This window comes from Hetaerina americana, unplaced genomic scaffold, assembly GCF_022747635.1.
Source record: "Hetaerina americana unplaced genomic scaffold, ioHetAmer1.1.p SCAF_8, whole genome shotgun sequence".
Taxonomy (NCBI): Eukaryota; Metazoa; Arthropoda; class Insecta; order Odonata; family Calopterygidae; genus Hetaerina; species Hetaerina americana.
Window position 1 is genome coordinate 18361968 of NW_027287427.1, and position 20781 is coordinate 18382748.

At 36.9% G+C, this 20781-nt stretch overlaps 1 protein-coding gene across 5 annotated transcripts in view; it reads right to left on the reverse strand.

Annotated features, from left to right (window-relative positions):
- The window catches only part of LOC139698059 (CREB-binding protein-like), a 75278-nt gene that overhangs the window by 45464 nt on the left and 9033 nt on the right, over positions 1-20781 (reverse strand). For all 5 annotated transcript variants that reach the window (XM_071596928.1, XM_071596927.1, XM_071596929.1 and 2 more), the window contains exons 7-8: positions 8413-8530; positions 1583-1907 (exon numbers count right to left, since the gene is read on the reverse strand). In XM_071596928.1, coding sequence (XP_071453029.1) covers positions 1583-1907; positions 8413-8530 — 443 coding nt within the window. The remainder of the gene's footprint in view (positions 1-1582; positions 1908-8412; positions 8531-20781) is intronic.

Here is a 20781-nt window from a genome sequence, read left to right on the forward strand (position 1 = left end):
GCCATGCATTTAGGGCCACCTGAATGAATATATACACTGATCATTTAATCATTCCAGGAAGATGAGAAGCCATTTCAATAAATGGATGTCTGCTATCAAGTATTTTAAGTTCAGATGTGGAAGATATTGAATGAATAATAACTTTTATTTTTTTATAATTATGTTCCTGAGTAATTGAGGAAAACTTAACACATGAGAATCTGAGCTACCTCATCATTTACTAGTGCATATATTTGTCAAACTTAAAATGTCTCCAAAAAAATAAAATTGTTTCTGATTTTGAGTATTTATGATGTGAAAACGTAAGTTTCAATACCTTTTTCAATATTCAGGGGCCTATTACTGTTATATCTGTTGTGTTGAGGCAGTGCCAATGATGCCAGTTATCAGTCACCAGGTCTTGCGTTTTTCATGTTTCATCATGTTTCTGGCAAAGTCATCTTCATTTCTCATATTTTAAACTTATCTGCGATATGAATAGTCTCCTTCAGGTGTTAAGACAATGCATAAATTACATAACTAGCCCCTAATAATACAATGTATTCATTTCATAGAACAAATCTTTTCCTGGCAGACATATTATGAGCTTATGTAGTTCATATCTCTCTAGTGGAGCACTGTATTCTTACCATAATCAAATTCTTTGCTAAAACTGTTCCTATAATGACTCTCTCCCATCTTTTTTAGGTGTGTAGTCACACAGGCAGGAGGACGTCAAAAGTCTTTTTTAATGTGCATAAGTAACTGTTTTAAAATGTGTAAATATGGTGTTCCGCAAACGTTCAACATAGAGGATATTGCATGGGATATTATTAAAATGTTGTAAATGGCGGGAAAACATAAATTCCGGTTATGCCAATCATTGGTTTTACTGTAATTGTTTTTTTCTTTATAGCCTTGATCCAATAATTAATAGCATTCACCTTTCTAAAAATCTTCAACTCCTCTCTGGGGAATAATTGATGTAGATAGCCTGACTACATTTTACACACTTAAACATGATTAATACATAGACATTCAGCCATGCCTTCATAATAATTTTGACAACTAGTAAGACTAAGAGGTCTCTTTTTTTTTTAATTTTTCCAAAGGAAACTTGAATAGTTGGCTAAAACATTTTACAATCACTTTTTCTGTTCCTCCTCATACGAAGCAATGACTTAGATGACTCATAACAGTGATATTGTAATAGTACACATACACCAGAGTGGAGAAGTGAAAAGAGTGATGAGTGCAAAGGAGGAACAGAGGGAAAAAATGAGCTAAAGAAGAAATTACAAAAATTGTCCACATGGAGTTCGGAAGGGAAGAAACAAGAGTGAATCGAGTTTAGACAGGAAATTCCTATTGCTAAGGCCAATGGATAATCAACCCATTGGGTAACTAGGTACTGGATAATCAATACTTTTCTAAAATAGTCATTTTATTACATAAGTGAGAAAAATGTACTAATCAGCATTGAAAATATTTAATTCCTCCCAAGTGCATAATATGTTTAACTGCACTGAGATTTTAACATGTCTTAAGCAGTACTGCAATTGATATACTATGGAGTGCAGTAAAGAAATAATCTTAAACAAACCAGGTGAGTGGCTGCGAAGAGTAGCCCCAGGCCCAACCGGCGATTGCATTCCTGCAACTCCAACAGCTCTCGTTGCAACAGCAACTCCAGGAGCACCAGGTCTTATATTAGCTTGCTGCTGTTGTTGTTGTTGCTGTTGTTGTTGCTGCTGCTGCTGTTGTTGTTGTTGCTGTTGTTGTTGTTGTTGCTGCTGCTGTTGTTGTTGTTGTTGTTGTTGCTGTTGTTGTTGTTGCTGCATTTGCTGCTCTTTGCGCTTCTGTCTCTTTTCCTCAAGTTCCTTCTGGATTTTATAGATCTTTTCCGCCAAAAGATGATAATACTCGGACTAAAATAAGAATTACAAGATAATTTCAAAAGGCAGCAATGACTTTACCAAAATAGCTGAACACATGCTGGCACATACTTTCCTTTATTAAAACCAGCCACTATTCGAATAAAACAGAACTGGAAATGTATCACTACCTGTAAGTGCCCTATTTCTCAGCCTACAACACACACTTATGCTCTACAACCAGCCTGTGTATTATGGGACAAGGGTAGATGGGTATAATTTCAACCTATAATCGCAAGCTGATTCGCCAGAAAAAAAACTTAATATTAAATATTTTTCCCTCATCAGGCATTGAAAATGGTTGCCTCAATTATAAATATCAATAAATCACAGTTTCAGGGCAGCCAAAAGCAACAGAATTAAATATTTTGTTGGAAGTACTTCCCAAATAAATTGTATATGTATGTACTGTAGTGCATTTAGTTTCACCTCATAAGTGGTGCTGCCACAAAAGTTAACACATCTTGGGCTAACATGGATATCGCCCCTCTGCCAATACATGCGTACATTATATCTCCCTCCTGATAAACTCAAGAGTCTACAGGCTGAAAACCTTAATTAGCATGAGAGTTTCATCAAGGCATAGAAAATGGTTACTTTCAAAACAAAATTTGATAAAATCAAAATAATAAAACAAACTAGAAGCTACATAAAAATTAAAATATAATAACTTCATGGGATCTTGAGAGAGAAGGTTTTCATAAAATACTGCATTTAAACTTGAATTTGTGAATTGCGCTTCAGAACACAGAAAAAAGGAAGCAGAAATACATTTGGCCCCGTGATGACAAATTTCTAGGATTATACAATGAATATACGTTGATATAAATGTAGCTACCAACTTTTTAACGTAAAAATTCAATTTTCTCCATAATTTGAGATAATACAAAATAATTTGTACCTTTTTATCTGTTCTAAATATTTTTCATAAATTTAGAGCTGAAAAATCAGGTTGTGACTTATGGGCCAGGAACTAAGGAATGCAAAGGCAACAAAGATGGAAACATTACCTATTAATTATGCAAAAGCAAATGATTATTAATTTCACTCGCTATTTTACATGATCTTCAAAATAAAGGCATACATGAGTCAGAGAATTAATTAGTAAATAAATACTCTTACCAGATGAGAGGCACTAGTATTTAGACCAGAGAAAGTAAACATCAACATAAGTGAGTATATGTTGATCTGGCCAGTGATGATAATGGGCAAATTTTTAATGAATGCTTTGTAGGGTAGTGCATGGCATAGTGGAATGATAGCAAGGAAACGCTTACTACTCCCATTCCCAGCAACCATCAATTGGGAGGTCACTTATATCAAGTAGATGATGTCAAATTGAAACTTCCATCTCTAGTTCTTCAACATACAGTACAGGACACGACACCAAGCTCCCATTAAAAAAAAAGGCATTTACACACAGAATGTATAAACAAGACAAAAATGGAACAAGGGTAATTTGAAAAATCCACTGAATGAAATAGCAATAAATGGCATACCTCAGTGAAACTTTTTCAATTCTCAATGTAGTCTCCCTGTACACTAATGCACTTGGTCCAGCAGTGTTCCAATGTCTTGATCCCATTTTGAAAATTAGATTCCTCCAGGCCTACAAAATACCTATCTACTTTGGCTGTTAAATCTTTGTTCAAAGAGAATCTTCATCCACCAGGGAAAAATCATGAGCTTAGGGAAGAGATGGGAATCTGATGAGACCAAATCAGGCAAATAAGGTGGGTGTCGCAACAATTTGTATCTTATTTCACATATTTATGCCATGGCAACAACATTTGTGAGTGAGTATGCATTACCTTGATGAAATATGACACTCTTCCTTGCCAAACCCGGCCTTTTCTCTGGTATCTTTTGCTAGGGTCGGTCCAGGAGGTTAGCGTAGCATTGCCCAGTAATTGTTTAATCAATAGGAAGAAAATCTATCAACAGAATCCCTTTCGCATCCCAGAAAACTGAAGCCATCACCTTCCCGGCCAACCATATTGCCTTTAATTTCTTTGGTGGCCGGGAATCAATATGTTTCCACCGCTTTTGACTGCTGTTTTGCCTTGGAGGTATAGTAGTGGACCCAAGTTTCATCTATGGCCACAAACCGGAGGAGAAAATCTTGTTGATTGCTCTTAAAATCGGTCAAACAATATTTGGAAATTTTCATTCTGATGCATTTGCGATCCTCTGTCAAGAGTACCGGCACCCATTAAGCAGATAATTTCCTTTTATCCAATGCCACTGCTAAAATGTGATGTGCCCATTCTGAAGGCATCCTTACAGCTTCAGCAATTTCTCACGCTTTCAGTTGGCAAAATCCTTTAAATCATTTTATGCATTTCCATAATAATTTCTGGAGTAGTGGTACATTGTGGTCGACCACTATGAGGATCATCATCTAAGTTGCCCTGACCAAACTTTAACTTGTTTGTCCCCTCAGCAACAGCAAGTGCTAAGGCGCAGAGTTCCCCCACAGAGGCCTGAAAGGCGGCATAAATTTCCATTGCTTTCAAACCTTTTTCACTAAGTATATAATCACTGCTAGAATTTTGATTTTTTCCATCTTCATAAAGCACTACATGTGAAAAACAACAAAGGGGAATCCTAACCACAACTCTCTTCCCAGAGTGCTGATGCATTACGTGTTTGCTCATAAAAGATTAACTATTACTACGCAGGAAACTCATGGTGTTAGCACTGTCATCTGGTAGTGATTTGAAGAACTTTTCAAACAACCATCATAATCATGTTATATTAAATGCTAATTATAAATTTCATTCAGATTGAAACCCTGTCCACAGTCCACTAAAAATATTGGGTTTGGTAATGCCTTTTAATATCAGTAAATGCTCCCGTTTAATCAAAATTATACCTACCAATGCAAGCCATGAACGCCAACTTAAGATGTGCTTTCACATAAATATTCACATGTCATAATACCACAACAAGACATATCATGAAATAAATAACACAAGTGGTTTTGAATTTTTATCATAAAAAGTTTATGTTAAATGAATTGTTGGGAAAGCCTGATTGTTAAAGGCCATGTCCAACTCCTTTTGAGGATATTTTCCAAGGCTTTTATATTGTTAAAGGCTTTTATATATTTTAAAATATAGCCGGTTGTATTCTAAATTTCATTTTATTAATGACCTTATTACTACTATGGCATCTCTCCTCTATTTGAACCCAAGCTGAGTACCTCCCTAAGCAATCATTTGTTCTCAACTCCATCCTTAAGTAGATTATCCTAAACACGTAGTTGTGAAGCAGTGATGGATTCAGGATACAAACCAGCATAATGAAAATGCCTTTGTGCCTCCCTCAGAACATAACCAGACATCCAACACAACAATATTCCCCTGTTCAATTCATCACACTACCTTCCTCCCTTCATTCTTTACCAAATGCCTTTCCCATTTCAATCCTTTCCTCACTTTCCTAACAGACTCCCCTCAAAGTCTTTAGCATTCTATCGGCAAACAGTATGCCTCCTTTGGATTTTTCTTAACAAATCCTCTGTCCTCTCCCAGTATTCCCCGCTCTAATATGTTTCTCTTTCTGTCCATTTCTCCTTACCCCTTCTTCACACCCAACTTTCAAAAACCTCCAAAACAAACTTTGCTTCCATGACCATGTTTAGTCAACAAAAACAACACACTCAACATTTAAGTTTTGACTAGCCATTTCTTAACCTTCTTACTCAATGCCCTTGTCACCGATTTCCTCTCTCTACTGAAAGCTTCTTTGCCAGGTGCAACCTTTCTTCTTATGTCACAACTACTTGGACTATTTTGGTCCAGAGCACTGCTGAAATAGGTATTGTTCCAGCTGTTCTAGTTTCTGAACAGCTATTTTAATAAGCTCCCCTCTTTCTAGAAAACTATTTGAACTTTTCAAGAAGTTCTCTCGGGTTTCCCACCAGGTCAGGTTGCAGTACCCTGACGTTTCGATGGCTGACTCTGCCATCATCTTCAGGGTGAAGTATTTGAACTTTTATTTGGTTGGCATATTTAGATTCTCATCCCATTCCTATTGCACTGACTTTCCAAATATGCTCATCAATGCTAGAAACACCTACGGCCGAGTGATTACCTAAAGCTTGATCAACTGCAAGCTGCAAACTAAAGCTTGAGCAACTGCTTGATCAAGCTTTAAAACCCAACTGATTATATGAATGTTTCACAGATTAAAATCCTTATCTCCTGTTCCTCCCATGTATCTTTAATCATTTCCTCCACATATACATTAAACAGTGCGGGTGATAATGGACAACCCTGTGTCACTCCTCTCCGTAACACTGACCATTCTTACTTCCCATCCGCCACCCTCCCTGGAGCAGTCTGATGCATACAAGGTTTAAAGAAAAAGTATTGGGTTTCCCACCAGGTCAGGTTGCAGTACCCTGACGTTTCGATGGCTGACTCTGCCATCATCTTCAGGGTGAAGTATTTGAACTTTTATTTGGTTGGCATATTTAGATTCTCATCCCATTCCTATTGCACTGACTTTCCAAATATGCTCATCAATGCTAGAAACACCTACGGCTGAGTGATTACCTAAAGCTTGATCAACTGCAAGCTGCAAACTAAAGCTTGAGCAACTGCTTGATCAAGCTTTAAAACCCAACTGATTATATGAATGTTTCACAGATTAAAATCCTTATCTCCTGTTCCTCCCATGTATCTTTAATCATTTCCTCCACATATACATTAAACAGTGCGGGTGATAATGGACAACCCTGTGTCACTCCTCTCCGTAACACTGACCATTCTGACTTCCCATCCGCCACCCTCCCTGGAGCAGTCTGATGCATACAAGGTTTAAAGAAAAAGTATCGGGAAAAGTTTAGAAAAAATAAGTATTAAAATAGAGTATTTCAGATATTGCTACAATGCCTCAAAAAATTCTTTGAAGTACATCCTTATGCGTCAACACTTGCCAGTAGCTTTTGCACAACTCAAAGGCTCTCTGGCAGGTGGATTCCAGAGGGCCCTTAAGGATATGCATGTAATCTTCTTCGATGGCACTTAAGGGTTCCATTGTGGTGCCCTTTAAGGGAGTGCAGGTGTTTGAAGTGTTGCAGAAGGCCTTCACAAGCAGACTCTACTCTACTCATGGTTGTCCATCAAGGCCTTTGGAACAAGTTTAGCGTAGATTTTTCCCAACGCCAAATTTTCCATAATAATGGTGTTCACTGTCATCTTATCAATGCCAATATGCTCATGTGCTCCCTTAACAGTAGTTCTGAATTCAGCACTTAATGAGCATGATGCAAATTGCCTTCGGTTCTTGACATTGATAGCTGCTCAGCGTGGGGCTCGTCCTCTATAATCTTTCGTCCATCTTTGGGCTTGTGTCAATTAAAAACCATACTTAGTGACATGCTTTCAACCTTGAACACTAGACAAATCATTCCCAATGTCTCCATACCCAATTTTCCCAGCCCAACACAAAACTTGCTGTGCCGCTGCGCAATCATTCGCTGCATTTTGAAATTGCACCAGGTCACTGGGCAGGGTTTCTCTAAATACACGAACTAGCCTGAAAAACTGTTAGCAGGCGATTGCCGCTCGTTGAAGGTCAGAGCTCTCAACACCAAGCTGTGCGATGCAAGCTCGCGGCAATGTAGTCATGTCAGGAAAAATTATTCCCAATACTTCATATACAAACCTTGTAAACATGTTGAGAATAAGTCATCTATCACTCTATCTACTTCTACTTAGCATTAATGCATCAATTCTACCTAAGTTACACTTATCAAATGCTTAACCAAAACCTATGAAACAAACAAATGCATCCTGATTAAATTTTCTATTCCTCTACATTAGTGGCCTCATAGCTGCTATGGCATCTCAAGTGTCTCTCCCATTACTGAAACCAACTGACCATCACAGAATAATCATTTATCCTCCTCTCCAATCGCTTAATAAATTAATTTCTTGAGCACTATTTTAGCTACATGGAAAAGCACATTTTGAAATCCATTGCTACAAATTATTTCATTATAGCTCAACTCTTAAGGTTTTCCAAAGCCCTTAGTAGTTCCGTGAGACTGTGATCTACCTGCTAAGCTTTATTTCTTTTAAATTCCCTTTCCACAACGACATCCAACATGCTTCAACGAAGTGCATCCTTATCTGTATCATATTCCCTCTCCATGTCCAAGCTTGCTGGTTAGGACATGGTCCTACTTCCTGATATTGATGACTACTTAATGTAAACAATAACTTCAGTGGCTTTGGAATCACTCAACAAATGGCGATGCATCTGTAGTCTCTTCTCACCCATCAATATTTAAATAGTCACAGAACAGCCCTAAATTTTTTTAATATGCCTCGTATGTATGGGATTTATACATATATAGTACATACATTTATGTACCCACGCACATACATTTACATATTTTTGTTTGCTACCAAAAAAAAATACATACATATGCATAATACTCGCACTGATTTACATGAAGTCAATTATTTAATTTTTTACCACTTACCCTAGAATTTGCCATTTCATACATGTCTCCTTCAACTTTTCTTGCATAGGCTACTAAATTATGCATCCGTTTATCCAGCATAGCCTGGGGGTCAGGAGTAGGAAAGATTGCTTGAACCCTGGAAAGACAAAAGACATATGTTAAACCGGTAGCCCAGAGCAGACTACTTCATTCAATAACGAAGTACTCTAATCATATCTGCGGACTAAACTGGGAATGCCCCATATTGTCCACCAACAGATAATCATACTTTGTGTGCATATTGAAACATACTAGATAAAACAAAGCAAAAACAAAAAAATTAAGCCAGTAGAAATATCACAGTGGACAAATCACTGGCAGATTGCCTTTCCAGGACATTTGCCAGGGTAAATTTGGATTTTTGGAACCCAGAATTTACGAATGTATAACATACACAGGCCAGCCATTTTCATGGTTTTCTCAATCCATGAATGAAACTTTACCAGTTTTCAAAGAGTATACTTATAATGCAAAGGTTGGCCATGGGGTTTTTGAAAATAAATCTACATTTTGAAATTCTGAAATAATGAGAGTCATTTCTCATATTAATAAAGCAATCAAGTTGCCCAAACTAGGAACAACTAATAATGGCATTCCTTGATTAGTGCAATGCACCGCTTATTGGTTAAGTCGAGACAAATGTCATAACCCAGACCCTTGTTAAGGTCACAGCTCACCAGGCTGCTGGGGCACGCTTTGTTTGCTATTAATTTGAAACAGAGAGGCTCTAAGATATTTTTCAAGTGTCAAATTACAATTATTATGCGGAAAAGTTACAATTATTTTCAAATATTCAATTTACTTCAACTTCAAGCTTAGATGCTGTTTAGGAAAGTTTTAGTACAGCATAGACATCATTCTTGTTGTTTACAAAAGTATTCCTCTCTTATGACTGTCAACCAACAGTTTCCAGGTTCATTCCAAAAATTCAAAAAGCTTTATACAAATTAAGTTAAAAATGGTTTAAATCACCAAACATCTGAAAACCCTTAACATAATGATAGTGTACAACTTAATCGTGGCTATAGGTCCACTGACATGTAGTTATTCCATATACTAACTAATTACACTTGCACCTACTGAAAACTAGAATAAAGTAAGAAAATTAAATCAATTCTTGGGAACTCCTTGATGTGCTGAAAATAAAATTCTCCCAAGAAGGTTTGATTTATGAATCTATCCATGTGTATAGAAATAGTTATAAAAATTAATGCTGGAGTAACGTTAATGACCAATCGTTAACTGAATATTTTAGATGAATACTTAAATTATACTAAAGATGTTACATGGCATATTTAATTACAGAAGTTGGCAGTGTTCTACCGTTGTTATCCAACCTAGTATCAAAGGTTAGTGACCAAGGAAGAAGAATTAAAATTCCTTAAACAAAACCTCAGTGCAGTTGTATATACCATTAAGACATATCCCCCATAGATAAGAGAAACAAATGAATTAAAAGAAAACCAGTGTAATTTGAGTGGAGGTAATACATATTTAACGAAGCATGCACCACGAAAGAAAACATTACATTCTTCTCACCCAATGAACCTTTTATCCCCTTAGTCTTACATTCTCTTGCACCCTTCACATTTAATCTAACCACTTTATATCACATAAAAATTTATTTCTATCATCTGTCGAAACAAACCTGAGAAGATATTCAGCAAAGAAAGCCAATTCAAAAGCCAAACATTCATAAAAGTTTGCTCTCCGGCACTAAGAGTGATGTATATGCTTCTACAGTCATGCCATTTGGTAGATAAGAGTTGAAAATAACAGGCTGGATGCTGCACCACAATAATATATGACTTCATTTTGCAAATTTGGTTTACTGAATATCTTGTAAAGATCGAGATGCAGTATGATCCTCATCCTCACTATAGCCTACCACTAGCTCCATGTGACTATTTTTTTCTGTGAGTATCATATCATGTGACTGATTCTCAATGTGAATAAATACATCTATAGAAAGCTTTTTTCATTACCAGAGGGCATTGTTGAATGATGCTGAAGTAATTTGAAAGGACCTATGAAAAAATACCATGTCTCCTAAGACCAAGAAAGTGGGACTCATGCACTGTATTTGATGCAACTTCTTTTAAAAGGGCCATCATCTTTGGGAAGACAACAAGGTTTGATATTGAAATAATGATGAGAATTATTTATTGAACAGCTTTCGTCATTATCCCATTCTGCAAAACAAGTTTCAGTTTCCTACAGTGTAGGCAAACCAGTGTCGTACCAAGTAGAATATTTACCAGATGAATTACACTTGCATTGCGTTGGCAGGTTGTATTTGACCTTGAATTATGATGAAAAAAGTAAATTTTACTCTTCAGAAAAATTACTGTAATTATAAGCTGTATACAAACAGTGTTTATGTGATAAGCGGGTCAGAGACAATTAATTCTCTCTTACCCTGGATAAGTGAGTCTCAGGAGTATGCATGTATTTACCTGTACATACTTTTCACTTGGATTGATTTCTGACAGAAAAAATTTAACCTTGAGGTCACCAGATGTCTAAAATAATCTATCAGGAAGAACACCCCACTCAAATTCCTCAGCTGATCGGTTTATAATGCATATTATATTATTTGATCACAGAATATTTTCTTCGGGACATTAAAAATAGAAGGCATCAATCAAATCAGACACCATTTTGATAATGCAGAGATTTGGCATTTTGATTCAACAGAACATGACTGATGGTATTCCTAGGGTTTTCACTTTCACTCAAAAGCCCAGAACTTGTTTTTTGGGATAGGAAGGATTAGAACGTGCTTCAGATAAAAGAGGTGGTCCATAACTTTTATACACAATGCCTACCCAAAAACATGCACAATAATCAAAATGAACGAAAGAACAGGAATGAACATAAGGGGAAGAGTCAACCCCAGCCGTACTCTTATAAATGGGCAAAGGATGGGTGAAGGAAATTAGAGAAGATATATGCAGTAAATCAATAAAAATTATAAAAAATACCCAAGAATAGAAGTAATAATAAAATAAATATAATGAAAATAATTAAAATAAATGGATAACACAAACGGTTTATTATTTTATTACGTGTGACTGACGGGCCACTGGCGCAGAGGGGAACCTCTCGTAAGCCCTGATTGAGTGTGAGTGCTAGAGACTGGCAAGAATCAATGCTATTTAGTACATCCAAGCTAGAGAGTATGTGATTAATTTGCTTTTATTATTATATTACGTGTGACTGACGATGTACGGACGACGACTGAGGATGTGATTTATTAGCTTTTTTTCCATTTCATTATTCTGTTTGGATTATCCATTTATTTCAATTATTTTTAGCATTTTTATTATATTTATTTCATTATTATTTTCAGTTATTTTTTATAATTTTTATTGATGTACGGCATATATCTTCTCTAATTTCCCTCACCCATCCTTTGCCCATTTTTAAGAGTACGGCTGGGGTTGACTCTTCCCATTATATTCATACGGCCGTAGTTACCATTCGCTTTATACAGAAATGAACATGTATGCCAACATGAGGTTAAATGGCCTAGAGCATTACATTCACCAAAAAACGCACATAAGCTGGAGCTAGAAGTTATCTGTCTTCCGTTGTGTTAAAATCCATCATTTCTTTCATTGATCTCTTAATCTCAAGGCATGTTTTACTGCTTGTAAACAAAACGTAGAGATTTCATGGGTGCACTGGAAAAATATCCAAGAGAAACTTTAGCATAAGTATTTTCATAAAGCAATATTCTTAGATCATGAATAATCAAATCTATTGCTTTAGAATTCATTTAATTTGAAAGAACTAATCACAGTAATAGACTTCTATACTAAAACACAAACTTTGTTGGCACTGCTGGGAGGAACTTCATAAGGGATATGAACCTCATGAATGTTTATAAATCACCAGAAAGTTAATATATTGCACACATGTTGGTGTACCAGATCCTACGTTCCTAGAACAGATCCTACGTTCATCACAAAAACTAAGGAGGTGTGTTATCATAATACAAGGGTTAAAATGGTATGCTCAATATTTGCAATAAATAAATCAGTACAGTGCATATGCAGTTTAGATCCACAATTTCCTTCATTGATCATATTTTTAAATAGGGATCCATTTTGAGGTTAACGAAAGGTTATTCCAGTGATGCCGCAGAACATAACAGCATTAAAAACTGCATCATTACCATTACAGAAGGCAATACCATTCATAAAAGATGAGGAAACAGCACTAGAGACAGAAGGCAAAAGACAGATAGGAAACTCGCAGTCAATACAATTTTTGATAAGTGTCAATCGTCAGGTTTTCTTGTCTAAACTATACATGTACACCACCGTAGGGTTAGAAGTGCCTTAAAATAGACAACAGATGAGAAAGAGTTTTTGTTGATGGATTTTTGAAGCACACCTCCCATCTTATTCTTATCATCATTGTTATTTTCCATAGCCAATGCTACAATTTTTCCTATTTCAAACTTTCCCATTTGAAAAAAGTGCTACATATGCGAAATTTATTGAGGGACCTATTCCTTTAAAATTTACAAGGTTATTTATAAAAAATTCATGCCTTGTGTGGATAATTTCAATTTCCTAAAGCTAACTACGTGAACAGAAATACACCTACATCCAGCTTAAAAAATACCTTTTTAGGAAATGATTTGTACAGTCAAAAAATAGGCACCTCTGTCAGGATTGACATATTTCTCCGTAAAGTGGGCATTGACATACAAAATTATTTTGTTGTCCAATGTAAATTTCTGTCCCCCAAGCTAAACTTTCAAGGTTAGGAAACAAGAAATTCACTAGGGCCAGGCCTGGTGAATACAGTGAGTGGTCAATCAATTTGAAGAGCAATTCATAAATTTTACTCATGGCAACTACAGAAGTGTGAGCAATTGCATGGCCCTAAAGGAAAAGTACTTTCTTCCTCAAAAGCAGTTGCTCTTTTGCAATTCCTGCCTTCAGCTTCTCAAGCAATGATACTTAATACTTTTCTGCTATTGTTTAGATCTTTTAAAAGATCGCCTCAGAAGTGTAGTGGTGGATCCAAGGTTCATCTAAAGTTATGAATCAATGCAAAAACTTCTTATTTGCTAGAAACAGCTCGAACAGAGCCTAGGAAATGTTCATTCGAATACATTTTTGGCCCAAAGGCTATCTATCCTCAAATTGATGGTCATTCAGGACCCTTTGTTAACTTTTACGATGCTATGTTATCACAGTTTTTGGACACCCCAATGCTCATTATCAGCAGGGCTGGTACGGCCACATTGAAATTCAGCTGCTAAATCATCATGGTCATAAATAAAGCTGCAGGGTCCTGTACATGACATCCAACTTGAGTTCAATTTTTAATGACAGGTCAATATTCAATATTTTCCATATTTACTAAAACGCTCATATTGACTCACTCAAATAATTGTCAAACAATAAGTGAGGGACCAGGACGGCTGACATTTTGAAAAGTAATTTTCAACACATTCTCAAACTTATGTTGAAGAGTACTGCTATCTTCATGATGAGGTCAGAAACATTCGACAGCCCTTGTAGATACAGCTCACTTTGATCACTCTCAAGTTATTTTCCCTATAAAATTGTGGTCATCAGCCATCGCTAATTGTGCACGCAACAAAGCCATCAGGGATGATGAATACAAATAAGTATATTATTATTTCTTTTCCACTATTTTGCATAAAGTGATGAAGAGAGGCAAATTCCTGGAATGATTGCACACCTGTTACTCAAGTTTGTGTTAAACACTTGCTCTACTAGCTCTAGTGACTCTAGTAATCACACAGTTTTCCAAATTTGTATTCAGGCTCATTATTCTTGATTACGCTATGGAAATTTTAATAATGTTTTACAATGACCCTGAAAAAAACTCCGTTGGGTGAGAGCCACAAAAAATATAAAGCAAAGTAGAATGAAAGGTAAAATCATTGACAATAGCAAACAAGATGTTTAAATGGTTAATACAATATGCACATCAACAATCAATTGACAGCGATGATTGGCATTTGGTAATGTGACAAAGAAAGTGACAAGAATATCTTGCTTGAAAGTCTTTAAAAAAACCAGGCTAAATGCAGAGTGGAAATCACGAGAAATGGTTGGACTGTACCATGCGTACTACACATAACTAATCAGGAAGTGGCGATGCATGCCATAAATTTATTTAACGCTAATTCTTAATCACAGTTTTACAAAATTTTGAATCCTCAGTGAGAACAAATTTACTAGACAGCTTTCTATTAAAAAGAAATTGGCTGCGATAAATAAAAATAGCTTATTTTGACTTTTTTTGGTTTTATAATGAGTTTGCATTCCCGGTTTTTTCATTCTGCAATAGAAGAAAGGATAAACATGATTCATGATCCAACAATATATATTTTTTTCTTTGAATAAACCTTCTACATAATCTATTTTTTTGGCATGGAACACATCGTATTTTACATTAATTTATATGCAAAAAGTTGTTTCACTAAATGAGTGTTTCGATTCATGAGGAAGATTGTGAAATGAATCATGCTCATTGAATGAGGAGAGCATCATGGTTAACATTAAACAAGGGTCCACAGCATTTGGCTACGCGAACAGTGAAATACATTCAAAAACTGATGTGATGATGATTTCAGTAAGGGAATCATTGGGAGTACACGTCACATTATTTGACATTGCCTAAGTGCTCCAAGCATTGCCCCCAATCTGTTCATTTGATGACTATGAAATAACTTACTTGCCTCGCATTGTATTTACCAACCAGTGATGGCAAGACTGGGCCTACCTTTCACCAAAATGTGAATTGGCTTCACTAAGTGCTATAGATTTTCACCATAACACAAGCCATGCATTTCATTCTATTTAAATGGATGCAAATACATTAATCTAATCCAATTCTAGCTTTAACAACCATTTTTACCCCTGCTCTGGTGCTTCAGCTGGGAACATTTAAGCCTCACGCCACACAAATTGAAGAATGGAATGACAACCTGTTGCACTATCCCTTAAAGGCTAGTATTAGGTGAAGAGCCTAATTTACCATCTGCCTACCTTTCATAAACCCTCTGTCTCTCTTCACTGGCTGAAATATTTCCTTATTCCCATTGCCCTTGAATTATTGCAGGTCATCCATTAAGGAACCGATCAGCATAATACAGGGAACTATTAGCTACATGTTGCATTTGTTTTGTGGTAAAGTATGTGCACTATAAACATGGTTCACATTGGGCACTACAGCTTATTCCGGTCCTGAAAAAGCTATCTGAATGAATCCCTCAATCTGGACCCTGATCTTCTGGTTGTCTACTCAATTCAGAGTCATGCCATGTAGGCAGTTTTGGGTCACAAGATGGTCACACGATTGTACTTTGTTGAAAAATACATCTTTCTTGCATATTTTTCAAGGCATGAAAGAAAACAATAAATTAAAAATTCATTTCTTTTCCAGCAGTTACATAAATTATGAACTACCGATGCTACATATAGAATATCATTCATATGCTCATACCACAGTGTAGCAGCACTTTGGTTTGCGAAGGATGGCAAGTTCTTTTTACATGCTTATGTAACTTCCAAAGCACTTACCAATCTACTTTAAGAGTTCTTTTGGTAGTAAAATGGTCAAACAAATTGTTACCAAAAAAGTTGCTCTAAAAAGAAAACACTCATCTCTGAAAACTGCTGACAAGTGAATGACCTTTAAAGTTAGTAGCTGGAACCCCTGAGGCTACATAGCTGCACAAGTTTGGTAGAGTTAAACAGATCTGATCTAAAAATAAGGGTAAAAATCAAGGAATATGCTGTCAAGTTTGATATTTACACTAAAAATAAACAGCAGAAGCCTCAGAAAACAATATGGTTTACAGACGAGGAAATCATGTAAGAAGTCATCCTTTGGTGGCACACACACAAGTGAGTAAGTAGTGTAATAATTCATGGCAATAAAATGCAAGATGCAGCTCAAAAAATTGCTAAACACTTACATGCAGAGAACTTCATTGAGAATAGTAGTTAGTTCAGGCATTTTATGAGGAGAGACATTTGTTGTAATAAAAGTGTCTGGTGAAACTGTTTTGGACAATTTAGGATAATATTGCATGCACTGATAGCTGAAAATGAATTACAATAATGTCAAACGTACAATTCATGTGATAAAAGCCTTCACTGGAAATCTTTCCCATGACCCAAAAAGGATTAACAAAATGAATGAAAGGCTTCTGGATGAAAAATCAGTACAGAAATTGCCTCTAAAATAATAAGTGCTAAGGCAATAGCCACCCGTTAAAGGTGATTCAGTCGTACAATTTGGAATGCCCCTAACTCTTGAGGAAAATATTGATTGAACTAAATCCCTGTATATCCATTATTGAAATAGAAAGAAAGACTCGTACTTTTCCACAGATTTTATTATACGGCACGACGCGTTTCACCGACTTGCGGCATCATCAGGTACAAATTTGCAAAACAGACAGAGCAAGCATATATACCCTCAGGACCGAGTGGGGGCGGGGAGGGTTGGAAGGATTTGAGGGGGGTGGGGGCTCGCAGGTGCGTTGATGGATTGTTTTGACCATTTCCAGGCTAATTTCTCGGAGAGGAGTGGGGAGGGGTATGGGAATAATTGCTCATTACAAAGTGTCGTGTTGGGGTTCACCAAGTGCCTTCTAATCTCTAATTGCTCGAGAGCGTCCATTTTTAATCCTTTTGGGAGTGTGTGTAATATCTCTGGGACAAAGTCACTGCTGTGGTTGAATTCTAGTAAATGCTTGGCGAAGAGAGAGTTGTTATTCTGATTTTTGTGACACCTAGCGTGTTCCTTGACTCGTAACTTGATATTCCTGCCGGTCTGACCGACATAAACGCTGTTGCAATCCTCGCATTTCAGTTTATAAATGCCTGATTTGGGAAGGCTATCCTGGGTGTCTTTTCCATTGGCTAGAAGTTTGGAGAGGGTTATGGGTGAGTAGAAGGCTGCTTTGAGTGAGGTGGGTAGGCAGTTGGAAATCCTATATGAAAGATCTCCCAGAAACGGGATCGAGCACCACTTAAAATCTTTAGATACTGCGGGCTGAGATACGAAAATGCTTTTTATGGCCATTGCTTTTTGTTTTTTCCATAGTAATGTGTCAACTAGTTTGGGGTTGAAACCATTGTTGGTAGCTATATTAGTGATATTCACGAGTTCAATTTTGAAGTTTTTGGGGGAAAGGGGGATGTGTAGGAGGCGGTGGATCATGGAGTGGAGGGCTGCGTGTTTGTGAGAAAAGTGGTGTGCGGAATCATTAGAAATTATATGGTCTGTATATGTGGGTTTCCTATAAATTGCAAATTCGTGTCTATTATCCCTAATTGTGATTGTCAAGTCGAGGAAGTTGATGGTGCCGTTGACGTCTTTTTCCATGGAGAAGGAGATATTCCGATGAAGAGTGTTTAGGAAATTAAGGAAGGAGTCTAACTGTCGGTTGGTTCCGGTCCATAGGCATAGTATATCGTCCACGTAACGAAACCAATAGCCCACGTTTTGGTTATGCTGATTGTCAGCATTAAAAAGATGTTGAAAAAACAAAATGCAATGGCCATAAAAAGCATTTTCGTATCTCAGCCCGCAGTATCTAAAGATTTTAAGTGGTGCTCGATCCCGTTTCTGGGAGATCTTTCATATAGGATTTCCAACTGCCTACCCACCTCACTCAAAGCAGCCTTCTACTCACCCATAACCCTCTCCAAACTTCTAGCCAATGGAAAAGACACCCAGGATAGCCTTCCCAAATCAGGCATTTATAAACTGAAATGCGAGGATTGCAACAGCGTTTATGTCGGTCAGACCGGCAGGAATATCAAGTTACGAGTCAAGGAACACGCTAGGTGTCACAAAAATCAGAATAACAACTCTCTCTTCGCCAAGCATTTACTAGAATTCAACCACAGCAGTGACTTTGTCCCAGAGATATTACACACACTCCCAAAAGGATTAAAAATGGACGCTCTCGAGCAATTAGAGATTAGAAGGCACTTGGTGAACCCCAACACGACACTTTGTAATGAGCAATTATTCCCATACCCCTCCCCACTCCTCTCCGAGAAATTAGCCTGGAAATGGTCAAAACAATCCATCAACGCACCTGCGAGCCCCCACCCCCCTCAAATCCTTCCAACCCTCCCCGCCCCCACTCGGTCCTGAGGGTATATATGCTTGCTCTGTCTGTTTTGCAAATTTGTACCTGATGATGCCGCAAGTCGGTGAAACGCGTCGTGCCGTATAATAAAATCTGTGGAAAAGTACGAGTCTTTCTTTCTATTTCAATAATGGATATCAATTACTTCCACGAAGTGAAGCCTGAAACAATAGAATATAAATCCCTGTACTTTATGGGCATTTGGCAAATTGAATGGACTGTTTCCCGACTCACCTTATTCAGGAAGTTGATAAATGTCAAGTTAATGATAAAGGATATCCAAAGAATAAGATAAAACCTCCTTCCTACCCGTGTAATTCAATTTGTGCAGCAGGGATGGTAAGATAAGATGCCTTGCTTAGCCTTCAGATACAACAGATTATTCCACCAAAAAATCAAAGAGTAATTATTTCTCGCTAAAGATTGTACAGGCCAAGGTTTTTCCTTTAAGCTTTATACGAGGGTGCTCCCAGGAGTACCCAGCTTGACCAAGAGATGGCGGTAGTTGTTTGAAAAATATTACTGTATCAGAAAGTATGCAATCTATAAAGCATATGTTTCAAGTTTGAAGAAGCCACATTGTTTAGTATTTGTTTGGCAGCCATCAATAGTAAACGTTTTCAGTGAATTTGTGAAAACAGAGAAAATTGGCCATTGTTATGTGAAACAATACTTTTATTTGAAAGGCCTCAGGCCAACCAATATAAAAGCTTAAGTCTCATCCTCTGTTTACAACAAATATTGGGTTTAAACAAGGACATACGAGCTGTCAAGACGAGCATCGCATTGGTCAACCAAATGAGGCGACGACTCCAGAAACGGCGAAGAAAATCCACCAAGTGATGCTGGACGATCGTCAACTAAAAGTGCGGGAGCTAGCAGGCATAGTAGGCATTTCGAAAAATGCAGTATATCGCATATTAATCGAAAATTTGGACATGAGAAAGCTGTGTGCAAGATGGGTGCCACGTTTGCTCACACTCGAGCAAAACCAGTGTTGTGAACATGTTTCAATGGAGTGTTTAAGATAATTTTCATTGACTATCTTGAAAAAGGAAAAACTATCAATGGTGAATATTATGCGAACTTATTGAGCGAAGAAATCAAGAAAAACGGCTGCATTTGGCTCAGATGCAAGTGCTGTTCCATCAAGACAATGCACCAGCTCACAAATCTGTTATTGCAATGGCCAAAATTCATGAATTTAAGTTTGAACCTTTTTTTTGTTAAGTTTGTCTTAAGTTTGAATTTTTACCTCATTCACCATTTAGCCCCCTCGGATTATTTTCTGTTCGCAAACTTGAAAAAATGGCACAGCGGTCAAAGATTTTCCAACTGTAAGAAGTGATGTCGGCATTAAATGGCTATTTTGAGGAGCAAGACAGTTCTTCTTATAAAAAGGGTATCTAACTCACTGAACGTCATAGGGAAAGGGGTATAGAGCTGAAAGGAGGATACAGAACAATAATGAATATAAATAAATATAATATGAAGTCTGAAAGCTAAGACAAAAGCTAAGGCCGATTCTTGGATGAAAGTGAAACAATCCAATATTGCAAATGTGTTGAAAAGGAGTAAAGTACAAAGGAGATTCCACTTCCCAAGATTTGAACCTAAAGATTATTAGGAGCATTACCAGGATGCAGGGGAAATATCCTTGAATGTTACAAATTTTGAGGAGTAGACTTATGATGAAGAAAACTGCCTGGGTTTAAATACATTAACAAAAGAAAAATAGCTGATTGTGTCCAAGTGGTGGGAAATGTGTCTCTGAAATATGAAGTGGAGCTCACTTTAATCTTTACTTAGGTAAAATCTATTAGGTCCGAGACAGCCTGGATACTATAATAATTTCATAAATAGTATGTTGGCCAAACCATAAAAAAAATATGATTGAAATTTGAGAACTTTATGGGAGATTGTAATTTCTAAGAAACTCCAAAGCGGCAAGCAAAGGAAAATACAGCTTTTTCAACACATTTCCCTTTCCTTCCTGTACAATTCCCCAGCCTAGTGCATCATATGCCAATGATGGAAGGTAGAACGTCCACGTGCATGCATATATAACAAAATAGTTAATGTTTTCAAATGTTTTCACCAAGTAATCAAAAACTTTTGAACCACTTCTACTTGCATAGATTTCATTTATAGAAAGTAACATCAATTCTTAACTATTAAAT